The sequence below is a fragment of the Vulpes vulpes genome, chromosome 9, assembly GCF_048418805.1.
Source record: "Vulpes vulpes isolate BD-2025 chromosome 9, VulVul3, whole genome shotgun sequence".
Classification (NCBI taxonomy): Eukaryota; Metazoa; Chordata; class Mammalia; order Carnivora; family Canidae; genus Vulpes; species Vulpes vulpes.
The window spans coordinates 10,945,476-10,971,956 of record NC_132788.1 but is presented as its reverse complement, the minus strand read 5'-3'; the positions used below and the strand labels follow the sequence as shown (position 1 = coordinate 10,971,956).

General features: G+C 37.7%; 1 protein-coding gene across 7 annotated transcripts in view; it reads right to left on the bottom strand.

Annotated features, from left to right (window-relative positions):
- Positions 1 to 26,481, bottom strand: part of SPHKAP (SPHK1 interactor, AKAP domain containing) — a 169,947-nt gene that overhangs the window by 108,108 nt on the left and 35,358 nt on the right. For all 7 annotated transcript variants that reach the window (XM_072719325.1, XM_026006315.2, XM_026006316.2 and 4 more), the window contains 2 exons: positions 23,275 to 23,380; positions 4,139 to 4,246 (listed from right to left, as the gene is read on the bottom strand). In XM_072719325.1, the coding sequence (XP_072575426.1) occupies positions 4,139 to 4,246; positions 23,275 to 23,361 (195 nt within the window). In that variant the 5' untranslated portion in view covers positions 23,362 to 23,380. The remainder of the gene's footprint in view (positions 1 to 4,138; positions 4,247 to 23,274; positions 23,381 to 26,481) is intronic.

Below are 26,481 nucleotides of genomic sequence, written 5' to 3'. Positions count from 1 at the left end.
GTTTAAGGCAAATGTAACACATTTTCAAATACCATGATTTGTCAATTAAGATGCATACTAGAGGGTGTAATTTATTTGCAGGGTGATAGCCAAGTCTTAAAATGATCAGTAAGAAAAGAGTCTGACAGTAGCTGTAAATAGAAGTAATGTGAATTGTCAAGGTAATTTTAATGAAGCATTAAAACAAAAGTGGATTTTTGAAAAACATTTTTTTTGAGTAAATAGCAAAGAGTAATAGCAGATTAAAAAGTAACTAAATTAATTTTTAATTTTAAAAAAAGTCAAGGGTCAGGACGCCTGGGTGGCTCAGTGGTTGAGCATCTGCCTTCGGCTAAGGGCCTGATGCCAGGGTTGTGGGCCACATCAGGCTCCCAGCAGGAAGCCTGCTTCTCCCTCTGCCTGTCTCTGCCTCTCTCTCTGTGTTTCTCATGGATAAATAAATAAAAAATCTTTAAAAAAAAGTCAAGAGTCTTGAAAATCCAATTTCTATTCCTTGTGTTAAGGACCTCTATTAAGATAATGCCTCAGCTGTTGGGTTTGAAAATTGGCTTCCAATTCCGTTATCCCTTTCCACATTTCTTTCTTTTAAATAATCAGGTCAGGGGCACCTGGGTGACTCAGTTGGTTTAGCTTCCAGCTCTTGATTTTGGTTCAGGTCATGACTTCCAAGTCATGAGATCAAGGTTGAGCTCTGCAAGCCGCTCAGGGTCTGCTTGTCCCACTCTCTCCTCTTGCTCTCTCTCTCTCTCAAATAAATAAATAAAATCTTAAAAAAATAATCAAGTTAAAAAAAAAAAAAACACCCTGAAAGCTAAGGTTAGTGAATTTTTTTTGTTTGTTTTTGGAATCACAAATCAGAAAGAAAATGAAACTATGTAGAACTCTAAGAAAACATAAACACATTGCTTATAATTGATACCTTGTGGAAAACTTTTAAGGATGACTTTTAGGGGGCTCCTTGAGCCAGGCTTCCTGGCAAGATGTTCCTCTTTGGTGTGCCCCATATTATCTGACTGCTTCAAGCTACTCTTCATGATGGCTCTTCATATTAGCTATGAGATGAGTGCAATTCTCTATTAAGATAATAACTAGAAAAACTCATCTCTTGATGCTTGACAACAGTCATACTGACCCATGTGCACAATACCCTGAATGTTTTCCAAATCTGAGTTTGTTTCTCAATAAAAATTTTAAGTGGACCTCTTGAATTCAGAAAATGTTGGTACTCTAAGGGTCTTAGTTTTAAGAAACTGCAAGTCTCGACGTTTGGAGTCAGTATATTGGCTACTAAGCCAATCAAAATTGGATCTGTAAAAGCTGGCTGCTAATTTTGACTGGGAAGAAATATGTTAAAGAACCAATGATTAACACAGACCTATGAACAGAGTACAAAAAGTACAAAGCAATAAAATATAAGCCAACATTGCTACAGGTTCCTTGGATTCTGTTGTGATTATGTGAAAAGAGATTTTAATTTGGTATGATTTTACTCCACTGAATTTTTAAATGAAACTTGCATGAAGATAATATTTTAAAATGCAGTAAGTTTTCCTTTAAATTACAGCTTTCATGTTCATCCTGCTATGGAGAATTTGTTTTTATTTGTTTTTATTTTTTATTTTTATTTTTTAAATATTTTATTTATTCATGAGACAGAGAGAGAGAGAGAGAGAGAGAGAGAGAGGCAGAGACACAGGCAGAGGGAGAAGCAAGCTCCATGCAGGGAGCCCGATGTGGGACTGGATTTTGGGACTCCAGGATCACACCCTAGGCCAAAGGCAGGTGCTAAACTACTGAGCCACCCAGGGATCCCCTAGAATTTGTTTTTAAAAGGCAATTAAGTACATGAATTAATAAAACCCTAAAAAACAAACAACAATAGGTATTATCCTGACTATTTTGGCCACTCCTTATGTATGGCTGACGTGATCAAAAGGTCCTGGTCCTGGTCAGATATCTCCATGGCTCACCTTTATTTACCCTCTAAATAATTGCTTCCCTTCAGCAATGCCTAACACTGGACTCTGTTTTTTCTTCTTGCCCTAGAAATCCATGCCAAGTCAGAAAGAGAGAAAGGACTCGTACATGAAGAAAAGGGGATTAGAGGTTTTATTTTTGAGAGATTAAGGATACTTTGCCATAGGGATTTTGAAATTTCTTTAGCTTTAGAATCATGGACAATTTTTATAAACAGTGTGGGAAAACAAATCTACCAGTATGCCTTTTATTTGTATTTAAGCTTTTCCCCTTTTGGAAAGAATAGAAAGAACTGTAAAGGCAGGATGAATCAACCTGAATGATGTCATCTGACACTATAAAGGGACAAAGAATTAAGGAAAGAAGTCATATGGTTTTAAGTCCAAATTTGAGTCTATTGGGATTGGTGGGGAGTGGGAGGAGAGTTCTCTTTACTTAGGGAAATCCAATGGTAATCTTAAATCTGGTTATAAATTTAGCATTTCTAATTGCAGATCTGCAATCCAGATTCCAAAAATATAAAGGTTAGAGAAGACCTCTTTGCCCTCCACCACACATTTTTTAGGGCCCCAACATTCATGCCTTCTCCAAGTGTAAGACTTTTTTTTAAGGTTTTATTTATTTATTTGAGAGAGAGAGAGAGAGAGACAGAGACAGAGCAGAGCATAGGTGAGGAGGGGCAGAGGGAGAGGATCTCAAGCAGACGCCCTGCTGACTGTAGAGCCCAATGTGGGGCTCAATCCCAGAAACCCTGAGATCATGACCATAGCTGAAATTAAAAGTCACTTAACCAACTGAGACACCCAGGCGCCCCTCCAAGTGGGAGACTTCATAATACAGGAGATGCTTGGATGACAACTTTTTCCAGAATGTAGCTAGAGAGCTTTTATGCTGCATTTCTCTCCCTTTCACAGTAGATAGCTCTGTGATTAGAAATATCTATCCACAAATGCTTGCATTTTCTAACTCACCTCAGAAATGAATTTGGAAAAAAGGTATCACTATTAAATTACTTGCCACCTAATCCTTTTTGTTTTTCCCAAAGATTTTTAGACATCAATCAGTTATCTGGATAAAGGATTAAAAGTCCTAAAAGTAGCAGGATTAAAATCATTTGCCTAAACAAGGAAATTGAAATAAGTCTGTTGAATGGACTCTGCTTTCCTTGTGCGATGGGACTCTGCAGTGTGAAATGTTTTATATCCTCTGTCTGCCAGTTCTGGTTCTGCCCATTATATATATATAAAAAGCTTCTTCATCCCATTTTCAGCTTCCTTCTTTTTTTGTTTTATTTTTTTTTTCTTTTAACAGAAACGCTGGCATTCACCTTACTGCCAAGAATAGCTCAGAGCTGAAGTTCTCAGTTTAGTCATGAGAATTACATTTCTCTCCGCTTTGGAAATACTCTTCCCCAATCTCTATAATTATGACCCCCAAAGGGCTAGGTGATTTCAACTAAAATGACACATATCGCTTTGTAGAACATACAGGATGGTGCATATGTCAACAGGAAAAAAAACCATATTGTTGATTTTCTCATATCAATAATACATATCCATATATTAAGATAAGAATTTTGTTTATAAGAACATCTCTTCCTTAAAAAAGGTTTTGTATGTGAAGCTCAGCTCCAGTATATTAAAATGTATGCCTGTAGATTTCTTAGGTTGAAAGATTTTCAGATGATGACTATAACTTATAAGAATGGTAGAAAATTTGTACACAATTTTCCTGTTGGAAAATACCTACTAGCAGCAGTTATAAAATATATTGAAAAGAATACAAGAGAGCTCTTGAATGGTCTCTTATTTCTCATCATATGGTTCTTTTTTTTTTTCATCATACGGTTCTATTTCTGAATCTTTTTCTCAATCAGTCTTGAAAATATAAACATCATTTTTCCTTTACAGAGAATTGATCAGGTTAATTTACCCACTGAAATGAGCAAAAGGAGAGTAGAAACATGAGCTCGGCATGCTATTTTGTTAATGGTCCATATAAACCAGTTATGCATATTCAAAATGATACTTTCCAAAAAAAAAAAAATGATAGTTTCCTAACCTTGTATTTAATGAATTACGAAACCTCCATCTTTAGCATGAGCACACATGCCGGAGTCTCTGCTTTGTCAGATTATATCCTGAGAGTTATGTTTACTTACAGAAGCGCAGTTTTCAGACTTGTCTTCCACAAAACCAATCTGGCAAGGTGTCCTTTGATTCTGCAACCAGTAGTCTGTAGACTCAAGCAGGCTGTTGCTGCAAAGAACCTGAAGGGAATCAAGAAAACCTTCTTAGTGTTACACGGCCAGGCTTTCTATTTCAACAAGCAGCTCTTTTCTGAAGAATCTGTAGGTGTTTTCTTTACCTCAGAGCATCTGAATACTGGAAAAAAAAAAAAAACTGAAATGATAATAACACCTCTTGAATGTGTAAAATACTCAACCAGGAGTTGGTTTTAGAGGAGTACACTAATATTAATCCTGATGTTTCTTCTGTTATCAAATCTAACATCTGGAAACTTCCATGATGTCCGTGTGGAAACCTCAAATGATGATTCTGGGGTGTGGTTCAATCGGCAATGGGGATCAAAGTTCATTTTAATGCTAGGGCTCTTGTTCACTCTATGAATATTTTCAATCTTAAAAAATGTGATGTTTTTCCTCTGGTGCGATGTTGCTACTGAAATGATGATCCTTCAGCTTCAGTTTTGCTAACATGTCTGTGAAATAGGGTTCAATTCTTGTTGAATATCTAAAGTACTATACCAAGTTATTAGGAATAAGTAAAGCTCATCATGATAAACATTTTCCATGTTGAAACAGTACAGTAAAGCAGAACAAATCTGAATACGTGAATCAACAAAACCAAGATTTATAAATGACACGCTTCTGGGCTTGGTTTTTAAACCAAGGAAGAAAATTTGTTTACTTTTAAATTTATTTACTTTTAAAAATTTTATTTACTTATTTATTTGAGAGAGAAAGGGTGTGAGAGTGAATGCGCACCTGTAGGAGTGGGGGTGGAAGGCAAGAGGGAGAAGTAGGCTCCTCTCTGAGCTGGGAGCCCGAGGCAGAGGCTCAATCCCAGGACCCTGAGATCATGACGTGAGCCAAAGTCAGATGCTTAACCCACTGAGCCACCCAGAGCCCCCCAAAATTATATTTCTGAGACAAGACATTTTGAAGATGCAATCTCATAAATAACCAAACAATTCAATTTCTAATGTGTCTTAACTCTACCCAAACAGTGTGTAAAATTTTCCCCATTACAGGAGATGCCCAATGTTGAACTATTCATCTAGACTCACTTTATTTAAAGTAGAAAAAGGCTCTTGGCCCACTCTACTCCTTACTGCTAATTACTTCCACTGCCAGCATGGAATAGAGTTTAAGAGCATGGACATCAGTGGTCTGAGTTGAAATCCTAGCTTAGTCATCAGAGGCAGAATAACCTTGGGCAGCTGACTTCAATTCCGAGTTTCAGTTTCCACACTTGTGGATGGAGAAAATAAAGCTCACTGGTGGGATCACTGAGTACTCAGGGAGATGACACGTGTCATACACTGTGGCATGCAGATGGCAGGTTATCCTCCTAATACATGCTTTTCACTGTTACTATTTGAAATGAACTACAAAGGGAAATGGAAAATTGGATGCCTTCACTTGAAATTAGTGAATTGAAAGCATTTCAGATCTGTGAAGACAAATTGTCTTTAGCAAATATTCTAATCTGAGGTGTGATTTTAGTTCTGCATTTTGTAGTATTAATAGTTACAGTTACTATTTTTTGTGTGCTTAGAATGTGCTGGAAAATGTGCTAAATTTTTCTTTTCTTTTTTTTACCTTTTAATTTCATCTTTATTGCAACACTCTAAGGTAGAAGTTATTTTAAAGATAAGGATCTTCACAGAAATTGTTATTTTGAAGGTGAAGATCTTGAGGCTCAGAAAAATTTGACTTTCTTCCCCAAACTGCTCAGAAACTGACTTAGGATTTGGTTTTGGAGTTACCAAGGCCTTTAAGTGAAATAATTTAATTATGCTGTCTTCCATAACCCATACAAAATGACTCTAATTTGGAGCATGTTTCTCAAAAAATTATGTGCATCTCATTTTTGTTAATATAACTATACCTTCTTACAGACTTTAATTTTTATTTTTATTATTTTTTTTAAGACAGAGAGAGAGAGAGAGAGCATGAGCAGAAGGGGCAGAGGTAGAGGAACAGAGAAAATCTTAAGCAGGCTCCATGCCCAGTACGGAGCAATATGGAGCTCCAATTCATGACCCTAAGATCATGACCTGAGCTGAAATCAAGTCACACACTCAGCCAACTTAGCCACCCACGCACCCTAAGGACCTCCAGTTTAAAGCTATTTTCCATGAATGAAATTATGAGGTGACATTTTTCTTTAAGGAGAAGAAACATTTTGTGATGTAAATTATAATCATGAAATTAATCCATTTGGCAAGTATGGCAGTATTTCAATTTCTCAAAGGAAAGCATGATTTTATATCTATTTGTATTAACACTGAAACTCATATTGTCGTGCTTCTGCTCCTCGCCTTTCTGTGTGATTTTAAAATTTAGAACCCCCATCAGTAAAGCTTTCATTCATTTTGAACCATAAGAACATTAGAGATTTAAAATGGAGGCATCAAATGAATTTAACGATTAATAATACTTTACAGTGCGTGTAATAAACACTGACTACAATCACTTCTTAGTCATTGCAAAACTCACTCCTCAAAAAGTAGCCAATAGATGTCTTCTATTTTCTAATATATTCAAAGCACATAGCATTATGGTTGCAACAAATATGTCAATCAAAGAAAGCAACTGTCACTTATCAGAGCATATAGACTATTCTTGTCCAAGGTCAGCCTTAGGAAGAGGACAGAGTTCAGACACAAGTCACTTGGGTGTTTCTGAAAAATGGTGGCTGGGTTGGCATGTTTTCCTGGTGAAATAATGAGAGGCAGAGATAGAGGCATCCAAAGCCTCAGCCTGACACTTCCCACTATCGGATGCCCACATCTGTGAAAAACATGACCATGATGAGGCCGATGGAGATAAGAGCTGGCTAACTTGCTGGAATTCTCCTACATTTAACTTCTCCAACAGAGAAATGAGGGCAGAATGATGAATCTGTCAAGTCTTCTACTTTAGAGGTATTTTTTGTACCTATTTTTAAAGTAAATAATAACTGAAAATATACAAAGACCTTGTTTTGTCCTATCCTAGCAGTGAGAAAAGTCAACAGCTTTTTGGTGGAAAATGCTTGCTCAGTGGAAAATGCTAGAAAGACTTCCTGTTTGGCTATTCCATATCCCTGGGATACTGAGTGTCTTCTCTATGATACATCTTTGTTTCAGAGGAAATAGAAATGACAGAGAAAAGAAGTGGAATTTAAAATTAAACCTAAATCTTTCAATGTCTTAGGAGAAATATTTTGAAGAGAACTTTGATAGAGTATTCATTCACTATGTAACCTTAAAATTTCAATTTTATTCATTATAATGAAGAAAAAGTTCACCTGGTTATGTTAAAAGTTGCCCCTTACATTTCATTAATATTTAGAGATTATTAATACCTATATTCTTTAACTATTGACCAAAAAAATACTATAGGTACTCTGAATGCTCTGGGCTAAGGCTCTACTATATATTATCTGAATTAAACCTCTAGACATACAAGGTAGAATTTAAGGCCCATATATGTAATGTGCTTAAAACAAGAGAACTCATAACAAGTTCTCACAGTTATCACAGTTAAGTTATCACAGCAATGATTATTCTCTTTTCCTAGGCTTAGAGGCGTCCATAATTTGCCTAGTTGGTGGAGAACTAGGATCTGAGCTGGGCTCTCTGACCCCAAAGCCCCCATTATCCAGTACTCCGTTGCAAGTTGGTAAAATTACATAATTTCTTGTCTTTGGGTTCTAAGGAACCCCAATCCATGCATTGATTCATCTCTCTCTCTCTCTCTCTCTCTCTCTCTCTCTCAGGGCCCTGGTCTGGGTGATACAGAGGTTTGGGATCCAGTCCTGAGTCTACTGTCTATGTGGTCAAGTCACCCATTAGCTTCCGGCCTCAGTTTCTGTAAACAATTCACTCATGTGATCTGAAGGCTCCTTTTACACTGAGAAGCATGTAACTCTCCCCCCTCCTCCTCCTGCTTGCCCTCCCTCTGCTTTCTTCTCTCCCAAATACATGAAAAGCCAAATAAGCAAACAGAATAAAAATTCAGCCTCCAATAAACCACTTAGCATCATGTTAGGCAATTTTAACTTGTGAAGAGCTTTTGGTTTAATGGTTTAGACGAACCATTAGAGACACAAGCATACTAGAAGGAAGAATATGTACTTGAAAATTTAATGATTTTGAATCCTTATGAATATAATCACCCTGCTGAGAGAGTCACTTGTCTGAGGGGGGAAAGAGAAAAACTCACCAGGTTCTCAATGGCTCATTTATTTATCTGCTATTTTTAGTGGCAGGTTTACTTATTTCAGATGAAGAGCTAATAATGAATGTGCTGTGTGTTCACAAACTCGAAATAATAATGACACAGTTTCTCTTAAAAAAAATGCATGTCCTAAACAATGAAGAAAGATCTGTGTGTTCTATTTTACAGTGATTTCTCTTTTTCATAGAGAGATCCAAGTTACAGAAATATACTTTCAACATGGAAGGGGGAGGGAGAAAAAAACTCTCAGTAACCTGGACACATCTAAGCAATGCCTTAAATCTTTCTTTTTCAAAAAGTAACCTAGGTTGAAGAAGACAGTACCTTACAGTTGGTTAGTCACAGAGGTTTAGAGGCAGAACTGAAATTCTATGTCACCTCATCACTTACTGAGTAAACTTGGGCAAGTCCTCTAACTGCTTTGGGACTTAGTTTCTGCACCTATTACATGGGAACAATTACAGCCCCTTCTGAGAGTCATTCTAAGGTTCAAATAAGAACCATGAGAGACTCTGAACTACGGGGAAGAAACTGAGAGTGGCTGGAAAGGAAGTGGGTGGGGGGATGAAGTAACTGGGTAACGGGCATTAAGGAGGGCACGTGATGTGATGAGCACTGGGTGTTGTATGCAACTGAGGAATTACTGAACCCTACATCTGAAACCAATGATGTACTATAGGTTGGCTCACTGATTTTAAACAAAAATAAATAAATCAGTGAACTCAGAAAAGAAAATGTTTGTAAAGGGCTAATCTCTTCAGAGTAGGCAAGTGGTACAGGATAGCTGTTGTCAAGAGAATGCAGTGCGATTTAGACAAGATTTTCTCGAACATTCTCTTGATCTTTGCACAACAGTTGACAATTTTTATTACTCATTATTTATGATGTACCACTCTTGTTTTCCCCCTCCTTCTCTAATCTCTTTTAGTCAATTTTTGGTCAATGAATGTTCATTTGACACTTGGAATATTAAGATGAACAAAAATGATCACTGTCCTTTTGGAAATTAAACTATAATAGGGGAGAAGAAGCATTCATAGAACTGTGATAAAGAAGGCAGGTGCTTTGATCAATGGCAGTCCAGGGAGGGTATTACCCAAGAGGAGTAGGTGCTTTTACCTGTGGCAAGGCTGGCGGAAGACTCTACACTTGACCACAGTTTTCAAGATACTTCCAAGTGGTCTGGGGATCTTGGCAAGTTGTAGGAGGGAGGACATGTCTCTCTTTCTAAATAGTTTTTCCTCCTCTGATGCCCTAACTGGGAATATGCCCTCTGTCTTATCCTCGGGGTGCTGCTCTATCCACCTCCTTGGGTCATTTTCCTCAGAGAACTCACTGACTTCTGGGGCATTAATTTCCACCTGGAGGGATGACTCAATGGTTGACAGCTTCAGCTTGGAACTTTCTATAGAGCTTGGCTTTTCACTTTTCTGTTAGTTATTACTCTTAGGTCTCCTGCTGTCACCATGAACTCTTGATTTCTAAGCCCAAGCTACCTCCTTCCCTAATTTCAGTCTCTAAAAGAAACTTGACTCCCTCCCTAACTCCCCTGTTTACAGTTGATGGCAGAACAATTCTCCTAGCTACCCTGGCTTGGAATGCCTGTGCCATCTGGAATACTGTTTTGTCTGTTTCTTGTCCTTATATTCTGCTCTCCAAAGTTTGGTTTTTTTCTTTAATTCTCTCCACATGTGACTGCATACCATGGACTAGTTTAATCCCTGGGTGATACAAAAGTGAATAATATAGACTTGATCTCCGTATTTATGGAACTTCAAATATAGCATGGGAGCCAAATAGTAAATAAAGGAGCACTGAAATACACATTGTGTTACAAATTGTAGTGGGTAGTATGGAGCAATTCAACATGGCACATTTACAGAGCATAAAGGGAACAGGGATGATATTTGGGACGGGCATTTAGGTAAGGCTGGGGCCTGGACAGTTCATGTTTTAACTGTCTGCCTCTTCTATCTCCCTCACTCTCTCACTCTTTGCTTCCCAAGTCCACCTAGCTCAATGAAACCAAAAGATAAATGTGCAGTATTTCAAGACAAACCTGGCTACAAATTCCAATTTTTCCATTAATTAACTGTGCAACCTAAGGCAAGTCATTTAACCTCTTTGAGATTCGGTTTTCCCATCTACAAGATAAGGTCAACATTGCCACTTACAATGAAGGATTTTTAGTAGACATTAGAAATAATAAATTTACACAGCATCTGATTATTTTAAGTATTCATAGAAAGGTTAATAGCTGTAAATTACTGATGTTATGTAATTCTATTCCATGACCTTCACAGTAGTCGATTAATTGAGCCAGTATATACTAGAGTTTTACCAGCTAGTCCTATCAGCCACTAGGTTAGGCCCTGGAAAATAGGAAAGAAGGGCAATATTTCTGTCAGTGAGCCCAACATTTTACGGCCTCGCATTCAAGACAGATGCTAATTCAGCTCCTACCTGTTAATCATTTCACAGACATTTATTAAGCTTCAATGTTTAAAATATTGCACTATGCCTAACGTAACTGTTGTCTAAGCTTTGTGTCCAATTATTTCCCTGCACGTACACTCTGCTACAGTCCAGCAGTTTACTAAAGAGAAATATTTATGATGCATGTTGTTTTCCTGATATCTTTTCATCTGCCCCCTGAACTTTTCCCATCAATGTTCTTCCCTAACCATCATGAACTAATTGAATCACGGCTCCCCTCCCCCTAGCAAGTGTGTCTCTCTCCTGGTGAAATCTCTATAATGAAAACAATATTTCTACCTCAGAATTTTAGAATGTGCATGTGTGTCTTTTCCTTCCTATTATGATATAATGTATGAGTATCTTATTTAATTTACCTTTCACACTTATCTCTTGACATATAGTTGGTACGAAGCAACTGATTGTTGTTTGGCACCAAAACTCCTTGTATTTGGTGTGATGTAGATTTGTAATTTTCTTTTCCAGTGATTGTGCTTCATAAAGAAAACTTGTGAGGGCTATATTGAATATGAAGAAAATTTAAGAGTTAAATCTAGGGCACATGATGATATTTTACATTTCTGCAAGACTTTTATTTCTCTCAAGGATTTTATGCAAAGGTAACAAAGAATTTTAAGTTAGAGCAAGATCTGCATTTTTGTAGTGCTCTGCTATCAAAACATTATCAAATTTCATTTTCTGATGATAGTAAGTGTAAAGATGTAAAGCAGCCCCAAAGCTTTTAGGAGAGGAAAATTTCACACACAGAATGCTGTATTTGCTTAATATATGCATTATGATTAATGATGGAACACTGCTTAAAATTAACTGAATAATGTCATCAGAACAAAAGGACTCATTTTTCTTCAAAAGCAGAGATTTACCTGCCCCTTCAAGCAACTAGACTCAGAGAAGTGAAGTATGCTGGGATTTTTAGACATTGATGCTTTCAGCTGTCTTCAGGCTGGACAGAGCCTGGGGTTGCCATTCCAGGGTGAGCACCCCTGGTCATCTGCTTACTTAAGAGTTTCAAACAAATATTATTTTTAAAAAGAGTCATAATATGAAAAAAGTTTGGAAACACTGTCCAAAAAAAATCATTCTTTCAAGGTGACACACAATTTTCATGAAAGAAAGAAAAAGCAAGAGCTATAAAATAAAGGGAACAAGGGAAGCTCACTGGAAGAGCCATGGGCATCATTCAGAGAAGAATCTCCAGGCCCCCATTGGTGTTCTAGACTTTCTAAGAAACTTAATTCAATGTCTCTTACACAAGAAGACCATAATGTGAGCAGGTCAGTCAGATTTGCATACTAAGTGGGAGAGATGATAAACATCTGATTAGGATGAAGGCAGCTACTCATAGATGCTGTCACCTATGTGCTACATGGTGTCATTAATGGCATCTCTACTGCAAGCAACTCTTCATAGAGATATCATGATCCTATAAAATTCGCCTTTTTGTGTAACGTTCTATGAATTAAAAAAACTACACATAATAGTATATTCACCATTCTAGTCAAGATGTAGAACAACTGTTCAGCATCACCCACCGCCACACAAAAAGAAAAAAAAAAGAAAAAAAAAAAAGAAATTCCCTCCTGATCCTTTTAGTCAAATGCCTCCTAAGTCTTAACCCCTGGAAACCATGGCTTTGATTTCTATGTCCAAAATGTTCCCTTTTCTAGAATGTCATATGTGTGGAATCATTTAGCATGTAATCTTTTGTGACCTGTTTCTTTCACTTGGCATAATGTGTTTGACTTTCATGTACATTGTTGTGTGTTTAGCACTTTTTCTTCTTTTATTGTCAAGTGGTGTTCCACTATATAGATGTATACTGATTTTAAAAAAAAAAGACATTTGTCAGGTGAAGAACGTTTGGATTGTTTCTAGTTTTGGGTAAATATGAATAAAGCTGCTATAAACATACCCCTACAGGTTTTTGTTAGAAATTAAGATTTTGCTTTGCTTGGGTAAGTACCTAAGAATGAGGGTAATAGGTGGTATAGGAAACTTTATAAGTCAGTCCAAGACAAATACCATATGATTTCACTCATGTGTGGAATTTATGTTAATTTAATGTCGAGATAACAGGGCACCTGGGTGGCTCAGTGCTTGAGTGTCTGCCTTTGGCTCAAGTGGTGATCCTAGGGAGCCTGCTTTTCCCTCTGCCAATGTCTCTGCCTCACTTTGTGTGTCTTTCATGAATAAGTAAATAAAATCTTAAAAAATATTAAGGTAACATTTTTCTTTTATTTATTTATTTTTCTAAAGAATTATTTATTTATTTATTAGAGAGAGAGAGAGAGAGAGAGAGAGAGAAAGACACGGGCAGAGGGAGAAGCAGGCTCCGTGCAGGGAGCCCAACATGGGACTCAATCCCTGGACTCCAGGATCATGCCCTGGGCTGAAGGCAGGCGTTAAATGGCCAAGCCACCCAGGGATCCCCAACATTTTCCTTTTAATGATGATTCTAGTGGCTGCCTGCCTGAGTTCTTGTCTATTTAGTGTCCTTTGACAAAAAAAAAAAAAAAAAAAAAAAAAGGAGAAACTGCAATCCAAAGCATGTTTGATTATTCACTGGACACATTCTGTAATATGATTATCTGTTTGGTTGGACGTGAAGCATTCTTGCCTCTTACTATTGACATATTCTCCAATTTGGAAATCTTGTAATTGATTATGTGAAAGGATATTCCGAAGTGAAGTAAGCATTGTTCAGAGTGTCATTTCAAAACAGGATAGGGAAGGCACTGAGTAAGTAGGGCCAATGTGCATCTCCTGTTTCAATTCTGGGAACATCATGAACAATTGTGACCGGACCACCTCTTGAAATACATCCTTCTACTTTGGACCAAAGTAATGAAACACCTAGTGGTTACATGGCCAATCCTGTATTAGTCGGTTGGCTTAACTCTGTAAACACTAATCATAATTCCTTCAAAATAAGTTATGTAATTTGGTGAGTTTTGCCTTTATATGTCTGTACTCCCCATGTACAATTCAGAGCACACTTTCAACTTTAGTCCACTCTCCATTTAAGACCCCAAATAAGTCTTTTGGTTGCTTGACAGCCTCTTCTTCTTGGTCAACAATTATTTTTAAAGTATTGGAAAATAAGGGAGTTTTTAAGGCCCTGGAACAAAACAGTTCTCCATTACTGAGAAGGAGAGTACCTAGAAAGCACCAGATCAGAGGCTTAGTTGGTGGAGATTTGAAAAGAAAATGGCAAGCGCAGGGTCTGTACCTCATTCTCTGTCTTTACCGTGTCCGGGGTGGGAAGGAATACCCCCCAGATAAGAAAGAAGGCAACATTGTCATACCTCATCATAAGCATATTAATGACCAGATAAGCTGTATTTTTACACCAGGAGAGTCCTTATCTATGGAATACTTTTAGCAATCAGTACCTGTCTCACTAAACTTGCCTCTGATAAATAAACACAGGACATACTGATTCATGGAGCATCCGTCTCTGACAAATGTCATGGGCCTCTGACAAATGAATGCACCTACCTGAGTATAAAATGGAGATTTTTCATTAGCAAAAGGCATCTCTTCTTTGAAACTAATAACCCTGTGTATGTAATTTAGAGACTCAGTAATGACTTGGGCCAGAGCGTATCCTAATGTGGCAAGAAACGAACTAGACTCAACTTCAGTGATGGTTTCTGTTGTTATCTCTCTGATTTTCTTGGGCCACACAATTATTTGTTTCCTGGAAACAACATTGTATTTCAGTGGAGTCACAGAATGGTATAAGAGTGCAGAGGACAATTCAGAAATATCAAGCCATACTTGTTTACTTCTATCATATCACACAGATGTCAGCTGGCTGAAGAATGCTTTGAAAGTTGATCAGAGCTTTTTTTTTTTTTTCTGCATGAAAGTGATAACCGAGTTTGAGTTTCAATCATAAAATGCAAGAGTTACAGAAACAGATATGCTCAGGAAATGCAAATATAGTATAATTTATGAATGGTCAGCAATGTTTTAAACAGAATAAAATTAGACATATAAATAGAGGACAGCTGATTGCTACTTAATTGCTATTTAGAAGCAGTATAATGCTGTGATGTTGATATGATCAGTAAGGGGAATGTGATTTTTAATGTTAGGAGAAGGAAAATACAAGAAGAACACACATGTCGAAAAATATATGATATGCATCAAGGCTTACCATTGATTCAGGATTATTTTGTAGGTTTCCAAGTGTAGTTAATGCAAAATGTACCATTGGTCAAAGGGACAGAGGATTTAGTGGCCATAGTATTATTTGAGGTTTGATGCATGCCTTTGGCAATTATAAAAAAGTGGCAATTCTCATTTCTTGACTCTTGTTTGGAAGAAGCTACTGGATACATTTACCTTTTAAGATGTAAGCAGATGTACACATAACTTGCTAAGGGAGACACTTGCTTGTTGGAATGCACTGTCTACTCCCGACTCCAGAGTCCAGAGGGCTGCTTGTTTGGGAGGTGGAAAGGAAAGCGAGCAAGCCTTAAGGTATGAGCCCTCGAATGAATCTTTCAAGGTGGATCTAATGCCCAAAACATGGAGATGAGCCTCCTATAAGTGAGCACACATATGAGGGGGCTCATTCTCAGGGATTCATGAGCCAAAGGGCCCCCTCCAAGGTTTGTTCAAATTTATCTGAGCCCTATCCTTCCTCCCTGCTCTGACATTGGCAGAAGTGACAACTGGGCATTTCAATCAGAAGGCAAACCTGGCATGATACAGGAAAAGTGGAAGCTCTTAGGGCTGGTAGGAAATGCACCGTCTCCTCCAGATTCCAAAGTCCAGAGGGCTGCTTTATTTGGGAAGTGGAAAGGAAAGCAAGCAAGTCTTAAGGTAAGTGGTAGGGAGAAGGGGTGTCAGGTCGTTTTTAAAACACTCAAAAATAGGGCAGCCCAGCTCCACTTTCAGCCCAGGGCCTGATCCTGGGAGACCTGGGATGAAGTCCCAGGCTGGGCTCCCTGTATGGAGCCTGCTTCTCCCTCTGCAGCGCCCCCGCTCTGTCTCGCATGAATAAATAAGTAAAATCTATAAATAAATAAATAAAAATAAATAAATAATAAATAAATAAATAAATAAATAAATAAATAAATAAAAATTTAAAAAACACTCAAAAATAGAAAGGAGAAGAATTTTCACTGCCATATTAGATATTTTTTTAAATGTTAGACCCATCCCATTTGCATAGAGATATTTAATACATAATATAAAGGTTTGGGGAAATTGCAAGAATTCAGACAAAAAGATCACTTGCCTACTTCCCATCATGCAGTATCACCCTCAACTCCACAAAATGTTCTAAGCTATTTTGGGTTTTCAGAGTCCTACTTTTTCGATAAAAAAAAAAAAAAAGAAGAAGGAAAAGAAAAGGCACTGCAAGATCCTTCCAGGAGTTCTTCACACATAGCAAAAAGGATGCTCAAGGAACGGAACTGTAGAGAGGCAGACAGGTGGTGTGGAGTCCCAAATAGAAGTCTTCAAACATACTGGTTTTGGAATAAGAGGCTAAATCACATTCAAACTGCAATACAAGCCATAATTGATAGTTTTAAACAAAATCTCCCACATAGGATGACTGAATTGGCATTTTCCAAAGAATGAACTCACCACGTAGTACATGAAGCCCCACCTCTTTATCTCAGTGTGGATCAGACTGCTTGAATGCCAAGAGGTGCACAGGATTCTGATCTGTCTTTGCTGAAGGCAGAGGGAATCAGTCTCACCAACACCCTTGTTATCTGCGTTCTGGTCTCAGGGCAACTCGGATAAATTTAAACAAACCTTGGAGGGGGCCCTTTGGCTCTTTATATGATCAGCAGATAAAGAAGTTTCCTTAAGTGGTCAGGGAATTGACCCCCAGAGGGAATTTTGTGGTTGGCTCTGTGGATGCAACTGGCTGAATCTGAATGGATGGACTTCTTTTGCTACTTGATCTCCTTTCTCCTCTTCCCAGTGACCTTAATGGTATCACCTCTCATGGATGTTCTGGCTCAAATAGACAGAGTTCCTGGTTTAACTCTCAGTGCCAGGGAGTCTTGATCTTGACTTCCACATGTGTGTGTCTCTCCTCCCACTGCCTAGATGCAGGTTCCGTCTCTCCTCTCCCTGCTCCCCCCTGTCCACATCAAGTGTGTCCCTCTTGGCATCCCAGATTCCAGTCTCCCTTTGCTTTAAGGAATTCTTTAGAACTATTAAATTAGCTTTCTTCAAATACTTTTAGTAAGACAATTCTCCATTTTCTTTAAAATCTCCCTATTCCGGGGCACCTGGGTAGCTTCAGTGGTTGAGCGTCTGCCTGGCTCAGGTCGTGATCCCCGGTGTCCTGAGATTGAGTCCCACATCAGGCTCCCCATGGGGAGCCTGCTTCTCCCTCTGCCTTTGTCTCTGCCTCTTTCTCTGTGTCTCTCATGAATGAATAGCTAAAATATTTTTAAAAAATAAAATAAAATAAAATCTCCCTATTTCTTCAATGCTTCTGATTACTCCTGCATAATGGCAATCAAACAGGACATCTAGCCATTTGACAAAATTTAGATTGGCCATTCTGTTATAAGGAGCGAGGTCTGAAGACCACAGCCAGGTTGCTTCATCAGAAGAGAGTGTTTATAAAGCTGTGAGTGCTGTATATTCCAGGGGGAAAGCCTAGCATTTTCCTTCTATAGAAGGGTGAATATGCCCCGTTATGCTTATTTTGTTTTAATTTTACTTATATATTTACATGTTTTAAAGTCCTTCCTTCCTGTAAGGAATCAGCTTCTATAAACACAGACTATGACAGCTATTTCCTATCACATGCTTCCTAGAAGTACTAATAGGGTGTTTGGCCCAGAGCAATACAATTCTGACTAATAAAAACGTCTTTAGAGATATAGATCAGATCCTGAAAAAGCCTCCCAATTTATATGTCTGTGCCTGCACACATTAATTGAATTGCTTTTGTTAATTACATGCAATTCAAAATGATATGAGCTTAGATGAAAGGGTATTTTACAGAATAATATGAAGCATCCAGGGACATCCATTCTGCCAATTCTTCAGAGGTTTCTATGCCACTGTTGACAACAAATTTAACTCGTTTAAAGGAGTCTAGTCATGGCAAAGAATGCTCTGAAGCTTCAAAGAGATGATCAGATATCATATTAAGATCAAACTCTATCTCCGGGAAACTGAAGTCTGTTCAGTCGCTGCCTTTGATAAATCCAGATTTAATGCAGATTTAATTAACATGACATAGAAAGAGAAGGATATTTGGGGTGTTGATTTTTCCCCCATGATTCTTTCATCATACGAATCCTATTCAGAGTCTTGATTCTACTCTACCCCAAAGAACAGATCTTCAGGCCCATGAAGTGAAGCAAGGCCTGGAAACATCCAGCTACTGTGGAAATGTGACAGAGCATAATGCTTCCAAAGCAGAAGAAAATCTAACAGAGATTCAACATAATGAGAGGACAGTGCGTGCTACCTCAGATTAGTTTTTTAAAATCTATTTAAATAAATTTCTCCCGGTGTAAAGATTGCTTATTTGGAATCAACTATTATTTATTGAGCATCAGCTGTGTGTGCTAAGAACTTAGACAAAGCAGGGTGCCTGGGTGGCTCAGTCAGTTAAGCATTGGACTCTTGGTTTTGGCTCAGGTTATGATCTCATGGCATGGGTCAAGATATCGAGTCTTGCATTAGGCTCTGTATCCAGTGGGAGTCTGCTTGAAAGGTCTCCCTCTCCCTCTCCCTCTGTACCTCCCCTACAATCACACACACACTCTTTCAAATAAATAAATAAATAAATATTTTAAAAAAATAAAGAACTTATACTAACCTTTTTGCATATAAACATCACACCAACCCTAAGATATCTGAGTCAGAGATGTTATGTCACTGGCCTAAGATCACACAGTAAAAGAGAAACCTGGAATCCAATTCAGATCTTTGGATTCCAAGTCCAGCTTTGCTACATGGCATCCTACTGCCTCCTAGAGTTAACGAATGTTGATGCATTTTGAAGAGAATATAAAGGCTTTTCAGTTAGTGTCTAACAGATAAGAAATGATAGCATTTATAATCATTTAGCTCATTGGATGGAAAATTCCTATAATTCAGTTTAATAATGGTGGTTGTATTTGTCTTATAAGAAGAACTGGTTCTAGGAGAAGTGGGAACATTAGATAAGATCTATGTGAGATAAGATTCAAGAGGTACCACGGAGGGCTCTAGTATACACTCTCCACCAGCTACTCTTTCTGTCCCATTTTTTCCCTTTAATATTTTGAAATTCCATCATTTTAAATGCATGACTTTGAAGTATCACATTGTACACATTAAAATTTCCCTGAGTTCAGAGCTCAGTAAATTATGGTGACATAGAGGCTATTTCATATTATGACTTGGATGGATTGATAACTGTCTGCTTGGAGCTTCCAGATGAGTAGAATTCTGAACTCAAGTCCAGGTTGATTAGGCTCAATTATCAGCATCAATTAGGGGAGGGGACGATAGAACTAGTTCAGCGGTAGTAGTAGTTAAGTTACAATAATATTAACGTACACAATCACTAATACCTCAGTGAGAATTTATCTGATAACTTTCCTAGCATTTAGAAGAAGGGGATAAGGAAAGATAAAGGATCATTCTGAAGCTTGAGCTGGTTCTACAATCATATAAATTACTGTGCATACTGGGATATGTTTGAGAGCAAAAGGAGGTCTATTAACAAAATGAGAAGATAATATATGTAAACCACGACTGGGTGGTATGGCCATCTTAGCTCTGGGGAAAGGCAGTTCCTTAAGGAGTTCCTCTTTCAAATTTAGTCCACTCAAATCTTTTTTCCTGATGCTATGGCTTTTTCACAGCTGAGGCTCCTAGAGACTGTATTTCCCCAACAGCAAAGAGGAACTGAAGCAATTGCATGTAGATAGGATTTCTGAAACCCTTAGAGATTCGATGTGACACACATGAGAGAAATTCAGTCAATCTACAATTTTTCAGAGGCTGATTATCCAACTAATGCATTATCTTCTAGACCCTTGTTTTATTTCTTCCACCAGTTAATTTAGCAATATGTCAGTTCTGATAAGAAGCTTTGATGAGGAAGAAGATGAGACTATTACACAAAATCAGTTTGGGGAATTACCAACAGATTTCAATTATCCATGGTACTCTCACTGAAGTTTGATTGACTGTGAGCCATAGTATTCAGCTGGACAGCCTTGATGTTTCTAAGGTAGAGTTGTCCTTGTCTTTTTGTTTCTAAGGTAGAGTTGTCCTTGTCTTTTTTGTCTCTTTGAATACACATTATATGTGCATTTATAGATTCTCACTTGCCCAGGTCCATTATCTGTGATTAACAAGATTTTGTTTTCAAATTGATCAATAATCACTTAAGTCAGTTTGCAATAATATATAATGATAAAATGAAGGCATGAAATCATTCGGTATTCAGTGACTTTTTAATGAGGGCCCATGTTCTAAGTATAAAAAAGAAAACAATAGTGAGCTACTCTTTTGAAGAAAAGGAAAACACTTAGAGCTCACTTGGAATATAACTTCTGGCATATATGGCTACTAAACTGTCTTTAAATGCAATTATTATGTAAGTTTAAGAGAATATTTAAAAGGAAAAGAATGGGGCAGCCCAGGTGGCTCAGCAGTTTAGCGCCGCCTTCAGCCCAGGGTGTGATCCTGGAGACCTGGGATCGAGTCCCACGTCGGGCTCCCTGCATCGAGCCTGCTTCTCCCTCTGCCTGTGTCTCTGACCACCACCCCTCTCTGTGTCTCTCATGAATAAATAAGTAAAATCTTAAAAATAAAAAAAAAAAAGGAAAAGAATGCATTCTGAAAATTAGAAAAATACTCCAGGACACAAAGGTGTTAAATTCTCCTGTGTTAATTTGTAGCAGGCCTTCCTAAATTTGGTTGGATAACCTCTTAACTCATTCAAATCTTTTTTTCACCATATGAAATTGCCTATAATTAATAATTTCTAATCTGTAGAAAAGGACATTATATATGGTTCAACCTACTAATAGCTTCAGAAATGGTTGGAGTATGAGTATGATTATGTTTAAAATTTTAAATTAATATATATTCACACAGATATTTATACATATAATAAATGATTGAGTTTGAGTCTTAATTTTTTGAGTAGACATGAGCACCAAAGACTCTATTCAGTAATTTCCAGACACAATTTTTAAGAAATGAAAATGATGACTTCTTTTCCCAGAAAAAAAAAAATGTAGCTGGGACAAGAGATCATAAAGTACTAACTCTCTCAGCATGGCAATGCATATATTGAATTATTTTCTGGCACCATGTACTTATTGAAAAATTATTCTGTAGAATAATGTTACTCGTAGATAATCTTTATTTCAAGTGCTTATGGTATGCCAGGCACCTTTTTAAATATTTCATGTCTATTAACTCACTGATCCTCACCTGTCACCTTTTTTCAGATGAGCAAATTGAGGCATGAAGAGGTAAGATAATTTGCTGGAGATAACACAACTAGTAATGATTGAACTGGATGTCAAATTCAGGCAGTCTGGTTTCAATCCTTAACTTAAGTACCATGTGGACTCTAATCAGTAGAAATAGAGTTATTTAAAAATTAGAATAAATGAAAAATCATTTAGCTTTGTGAAATGTGTAGCATCTAGTGAAGACTATAATTTGGAATTTCAAAGTTGAATAGAACATACTGCAAGACCTGAAGATCTGCAGCTTTACCTCTCTTATACGTAACTCAAAATTATTTTGAATTATAGAACCTCAGTTTTCTGCATTAAAAACAGACCTTCATATCACTGACTCTTCTATAAGAATTGTAGAGGAGGAGAAAGAATAATAGATCATATAACACATGATAATTAGAGACTTTAACTGATTAGACTGGTTTATTTATTTATTTATTTATTTATTTATAGGTTTTATTTGTTTATTCTTGAGACACACAGAGAGAGAGAGAGAGAGAGAGAGAGAGAGGCAGAGACACAGGCAGAAGGAGAAGCAGGCTCCACGCAGGGAGCCTGACATGGGACTCGATCCCGGGTCTCCAGGATCAGGCCCTGGGCTGAAGGCAGTGCTAAACCTCTGAGCCACCCGGGCTGCCCCAACTGGTTTATTTTTATGTTTGATTTTGAATGTATGAATGCAAATACTTTTGTAAAATTATGCCTTTTTTTAAGATTTTATTTCTTTATTTGAGAGAATGCATGAGGAGGGGGAGAGGCAGAGGGATAGGGAGAAGCAGGCTCTCCATTGAGCAGGGATCCCAACTCAGGGCTTGATCCTGGGACTCCAGGATCATGACCTGAGCCAAAAGCAGACACTCAATCAACTGAGCCACCCAGGCACACTATAAAATTATGTTTAATGCTACTTTTCTACAATCAATATATGTTCTCTAACACAGGTATGTGTCATTTTCATTAGTACTTGAAAATGATATAAATATCACACAAGCAGAAAATAAATAAGGCTGCTTAATTGGGTGTAGTAATTACTACTGGGTGTAGTAATCAATCAATAAATACATATAGGCATACATAAAAAACACTATGTATACATAAATTATATATACACATACTAAAAATATATTTAGTAATAGAATCTATCTGGATTTACACCTATAAGTAATTTTTATAATTTAACATTTTTTCAAACAATTAATGAAATAATGCAGTATGATATTTTCTAAGATTGGATGAAAGAAAACACATTCTCCTCTGGAATTCCGTAGCAAATAGTGACAAAAGCTTTAGGTGGGAAATCAGACATTTTGTTTTAAGTTTCTGGGCCTTAAGTTGGATGGGCTTGAAAAATGAAGTAGATAAATTTATGCTGTTCAAATGACACCTTTCAGCAAGCGTGTTAAAGCAAAATTTGTTTATTAGCTCTAATGTCTACATTCTAGGAAATGCAGTTCTGCTTCTCATAATAAAATAAGCCAAGCACACCTTCCTCTTTAAGAAAATATCAGAAGGAGAAGAGCCATGAATGTTTCTTAGATACAGAAGAAAGGAGATCCGAGAAGCTATTACCCACGGCCAAGTTTGCAAAGAGGCAGTGGAAGAAGTGGAAGCGCTGATGGAAAAGCACTTCAGGCTTATCCTTTTCAAGTCATACCGATCTGAACTGCTTGAGTTTTCTGATCATTTTCATGAATTACATTTTTAGTGGCATCAGAGGTTAACCAGGCAAGCAAACTGTGGGCCATTCCGTTGTTCGTTTTTGCTGTTTTGTTTTTTCTGCTTTAGAACAGGTACTTAGAAACTCAAATGACACTAGTGTTCAAGTTCAATCAGGGAAAAGAGAGTAGTGGTAGGCAAGGTTACCTTCTTACACGCTGTGATGGAGCTACCCAGGCTGCCTCTCAAGCTGCCGCTGGCGCTGCCCTGCTGTGGCGCTGAAACCTCGTACATCAGTGGTGACTCCAAATTGCTGCTTGTCCCCAAAATACAAAAGAAAACACATTCCAGTGAGTCATCTCCATAGAACAGAAGTAACATGATGTGGCTTACCAAAACCCTCTTTTCAGATGGTACGGAACTCTGCAAATCCTGATGACATGTCTTTGTTGGCTTCACTCATGCAATTGGTGAAGTCATTATGCACTATTCTCCTGGGAACAGGAAACTGCAAGCCAGTGACTTCTCACGGTGCTTACATGGACACGGTGCATCTGCCTGACTTCCAGCTCTGCCAGTTTTTCTTAAGCAAGCAGTTTTAAAACCCAAATAACGCTTTACCCAAATAATGCTTTTAGAATGCCACATTAATTCTGCTCAGAATTAAAAATGTAAAATATTCATCTTATTTCTTAAAACAAGTGACAAAACATACTTTTAATCAGGAGGAAGGACAGTGTCATGAACAGAACGTAGACTTTAGAAAAGGCATGTCATCTCTTTCTATCTCTGTACCTGGAAGCATTACCTTAACTTCTCTGTCTCCAAAATTCTAGATTTAACTCCCTTCCAAGCCTTATGTCTAATTGAAATCATTATCACTCTTGCTTTTCATGATATAACTGGGAGATTTTGAATTCAACCTAATTGAAATATAAAAAGTCCTCTGGATCTTATGGATTCCTAAGGATTTCTCTTCTGAAAACAAGAAAAATTCAGAATTAAAAAAAAAAAATGTATGGGGGCAGCCTGGGTGGCTCAGTGGTTTAGCACCACCTTAAGCCCATGGTCTGATCCCGGAGACCCAGGATTGAGTCCCATGTCAGGCTCCCTGCATGGAGCCTGCTTCTCCCTCTTCCTGTGTCTCTGACTCTCTCTGTCTCTCCCCGTGTCTCTCATGAATAAATAAAATCTTTTAAAAAATGTATGGGTATCTGAAGTCTATGTATTTTATTTTTGTTGTTCTTGATCACATAGAATATATACAACTCCTCAAAATACATTTTTTTTGGAATGTGATCTCATAATTCTTTATGTAATTATCAAGCCAACACTTAAACAAAATCTCTTCAAAGAAACAGCAAATAGAAGGTCAGTTAATGCTTTTTTAACTAATATATAACTCTATGTTTTAAGTTCTAAATTAGTCAACTTCCATTATATTGCAATTAAATGGAAATACATAAATGTAGTCTGTTAGCATTTCCATTATTAATTACTATGAATGGCTTTTTTTAAATGATGGCTAATGGTGTATGTAACAAATCACAGATTCAGGTAAAAATTACACAGAATAATTCAAGTAAAATCTGTTTTGTTTAATGCATGTATTATTTTCTGAGTAATTGACACATTGAGGACTAGAATGAGCTTAATTTAAATGAAAGGAGAGCAGTCATGTTATCTTTGTTTAACTGGGAAAAGATAGAGGAATGAAGAAGGAAAGGAGGTTTGGCTCCAGATCCCTAACTATTCTGCTGCCTAGTTAATTTATAAATTAATGTTGGCAGTAAAGTCTGTGGTCCTTTCTGGCTCTAGAAATACTCATAAAGTATCATGGAAAGCATGAGGTTTCAGCCCTATTTTTATAGGTATCTCACAACGTGGGGCCTGCAACTTTTTAGCTACCACTTAAATGTAACTGTACCTTACACTCAATTGCAGATGCCCCTCTGAATGCTTTCCTGGCCATAGGAGAATTGGGTTTTCACCCAAATGTTAAATATTTATCGTTGTTAGGTTCCAAACCATAAACCAAGCTAACTTGGATCTGCAATAATTTGGTTCATGAGTCAAGGAAATTGTATTTTCCAGGGTTAGGACCGCTCCCATTTCTCTTTACAGGATTAGCAACCTTAGGAGTGAGAAGGAAGCAGGTTGAGAAGTAAGATTGAGACACAGCTGATATAAAACAGTGTAGAAAAGGGGCTTCGATAATCTCTGATTGCTCTAGAGGGGAATTACATCTGTTTGGGGAGAGTTAGTTAGGTACAAAGTAAGAGTTAATAGGAACACAGAAAAAAGTAAAAGAACACCTATGGAAATTCCTCATTTCCCCATAAAGCACACTGTATATGACTGCAAATAGACAAGGTGCTACAGTAATTTTTAATGCATAAAAAAAGTTTCAGAACTGCTAAGTTGGTTTAGTGGAAGGAAGAAATGACAAGTCTACCCACATATACTTTGGTATGAAAGCCCATCGGCCTTTAAGATGATTTTGAGATCCCAGTTGGAGATAAAGGTGAAGAAGGATTTTTTTTATAAATTTCTTTTTTATTGGTGTTCAATTTGCCAACATATAGAATAACACCCAATGCTCATCCCGTCAAGTGCCCACCCCAGTGCCCGTCACCCAGTAACCCCCATCCCCCGCCCACCTCCCCTTCCACCACCCCTAGTTCATTTCCCAGAGTTAGGAGTCTTTCATGTTCTGTCTCTCTTTCTGAGATTTCCCACTCATTTTTTCTCCTTTCCCTTTTATTCCCTTTCACTATTTTTTATATTCACCAAATGAATGAGACCATACACTGTTTGTCCTTCTCCGATTGACTTATTTCACTCAGCAAAATACCCTCCAGTTCCATCCACGTCGAAACAAATGGTGGGTATTTGTCATTTCTAAGGGCTGAGTAATATTCCATTGTATACATAAACCACACCTTCTTTATCCATTCATCTTTCGATGGACACCGAGGCTCCTTCCACAGTTTGGCTATTGTGGACATTGCTGCTAGAAACATCGGGGTTGCAGGTGTCCGGCGTTTCACTGCATCTGTGTCTTTGGGGTAAATCCCCAGAAGTGCAATTGCTGGGTTGTAGGGCAGGTCTATTTTTAACTCTTTGAGGAACCTCCACACAGTTTTCCAGAGTGGCTGCACCAGTTCACATTCCCACCAACAGTGCAGGAGGGTTCCCCTTTCTCCACATCCTCTCCAACATTTGTGGTTTCCTGCTTTGTTAATTTTCCCCATTCTCACTGGTGTTAGGTGGTATCTCATTGTGGTTTTGATGGTGAAGAAGAATTTTGAAATGGACTACTACTCAGCCATCAAAAGAATAAAATCTTGCCATTTGCAGCAGTGTGAATAGAGCTGGAATGTATTATGCTAAGCAAAATAAGTCAGCCAGAGA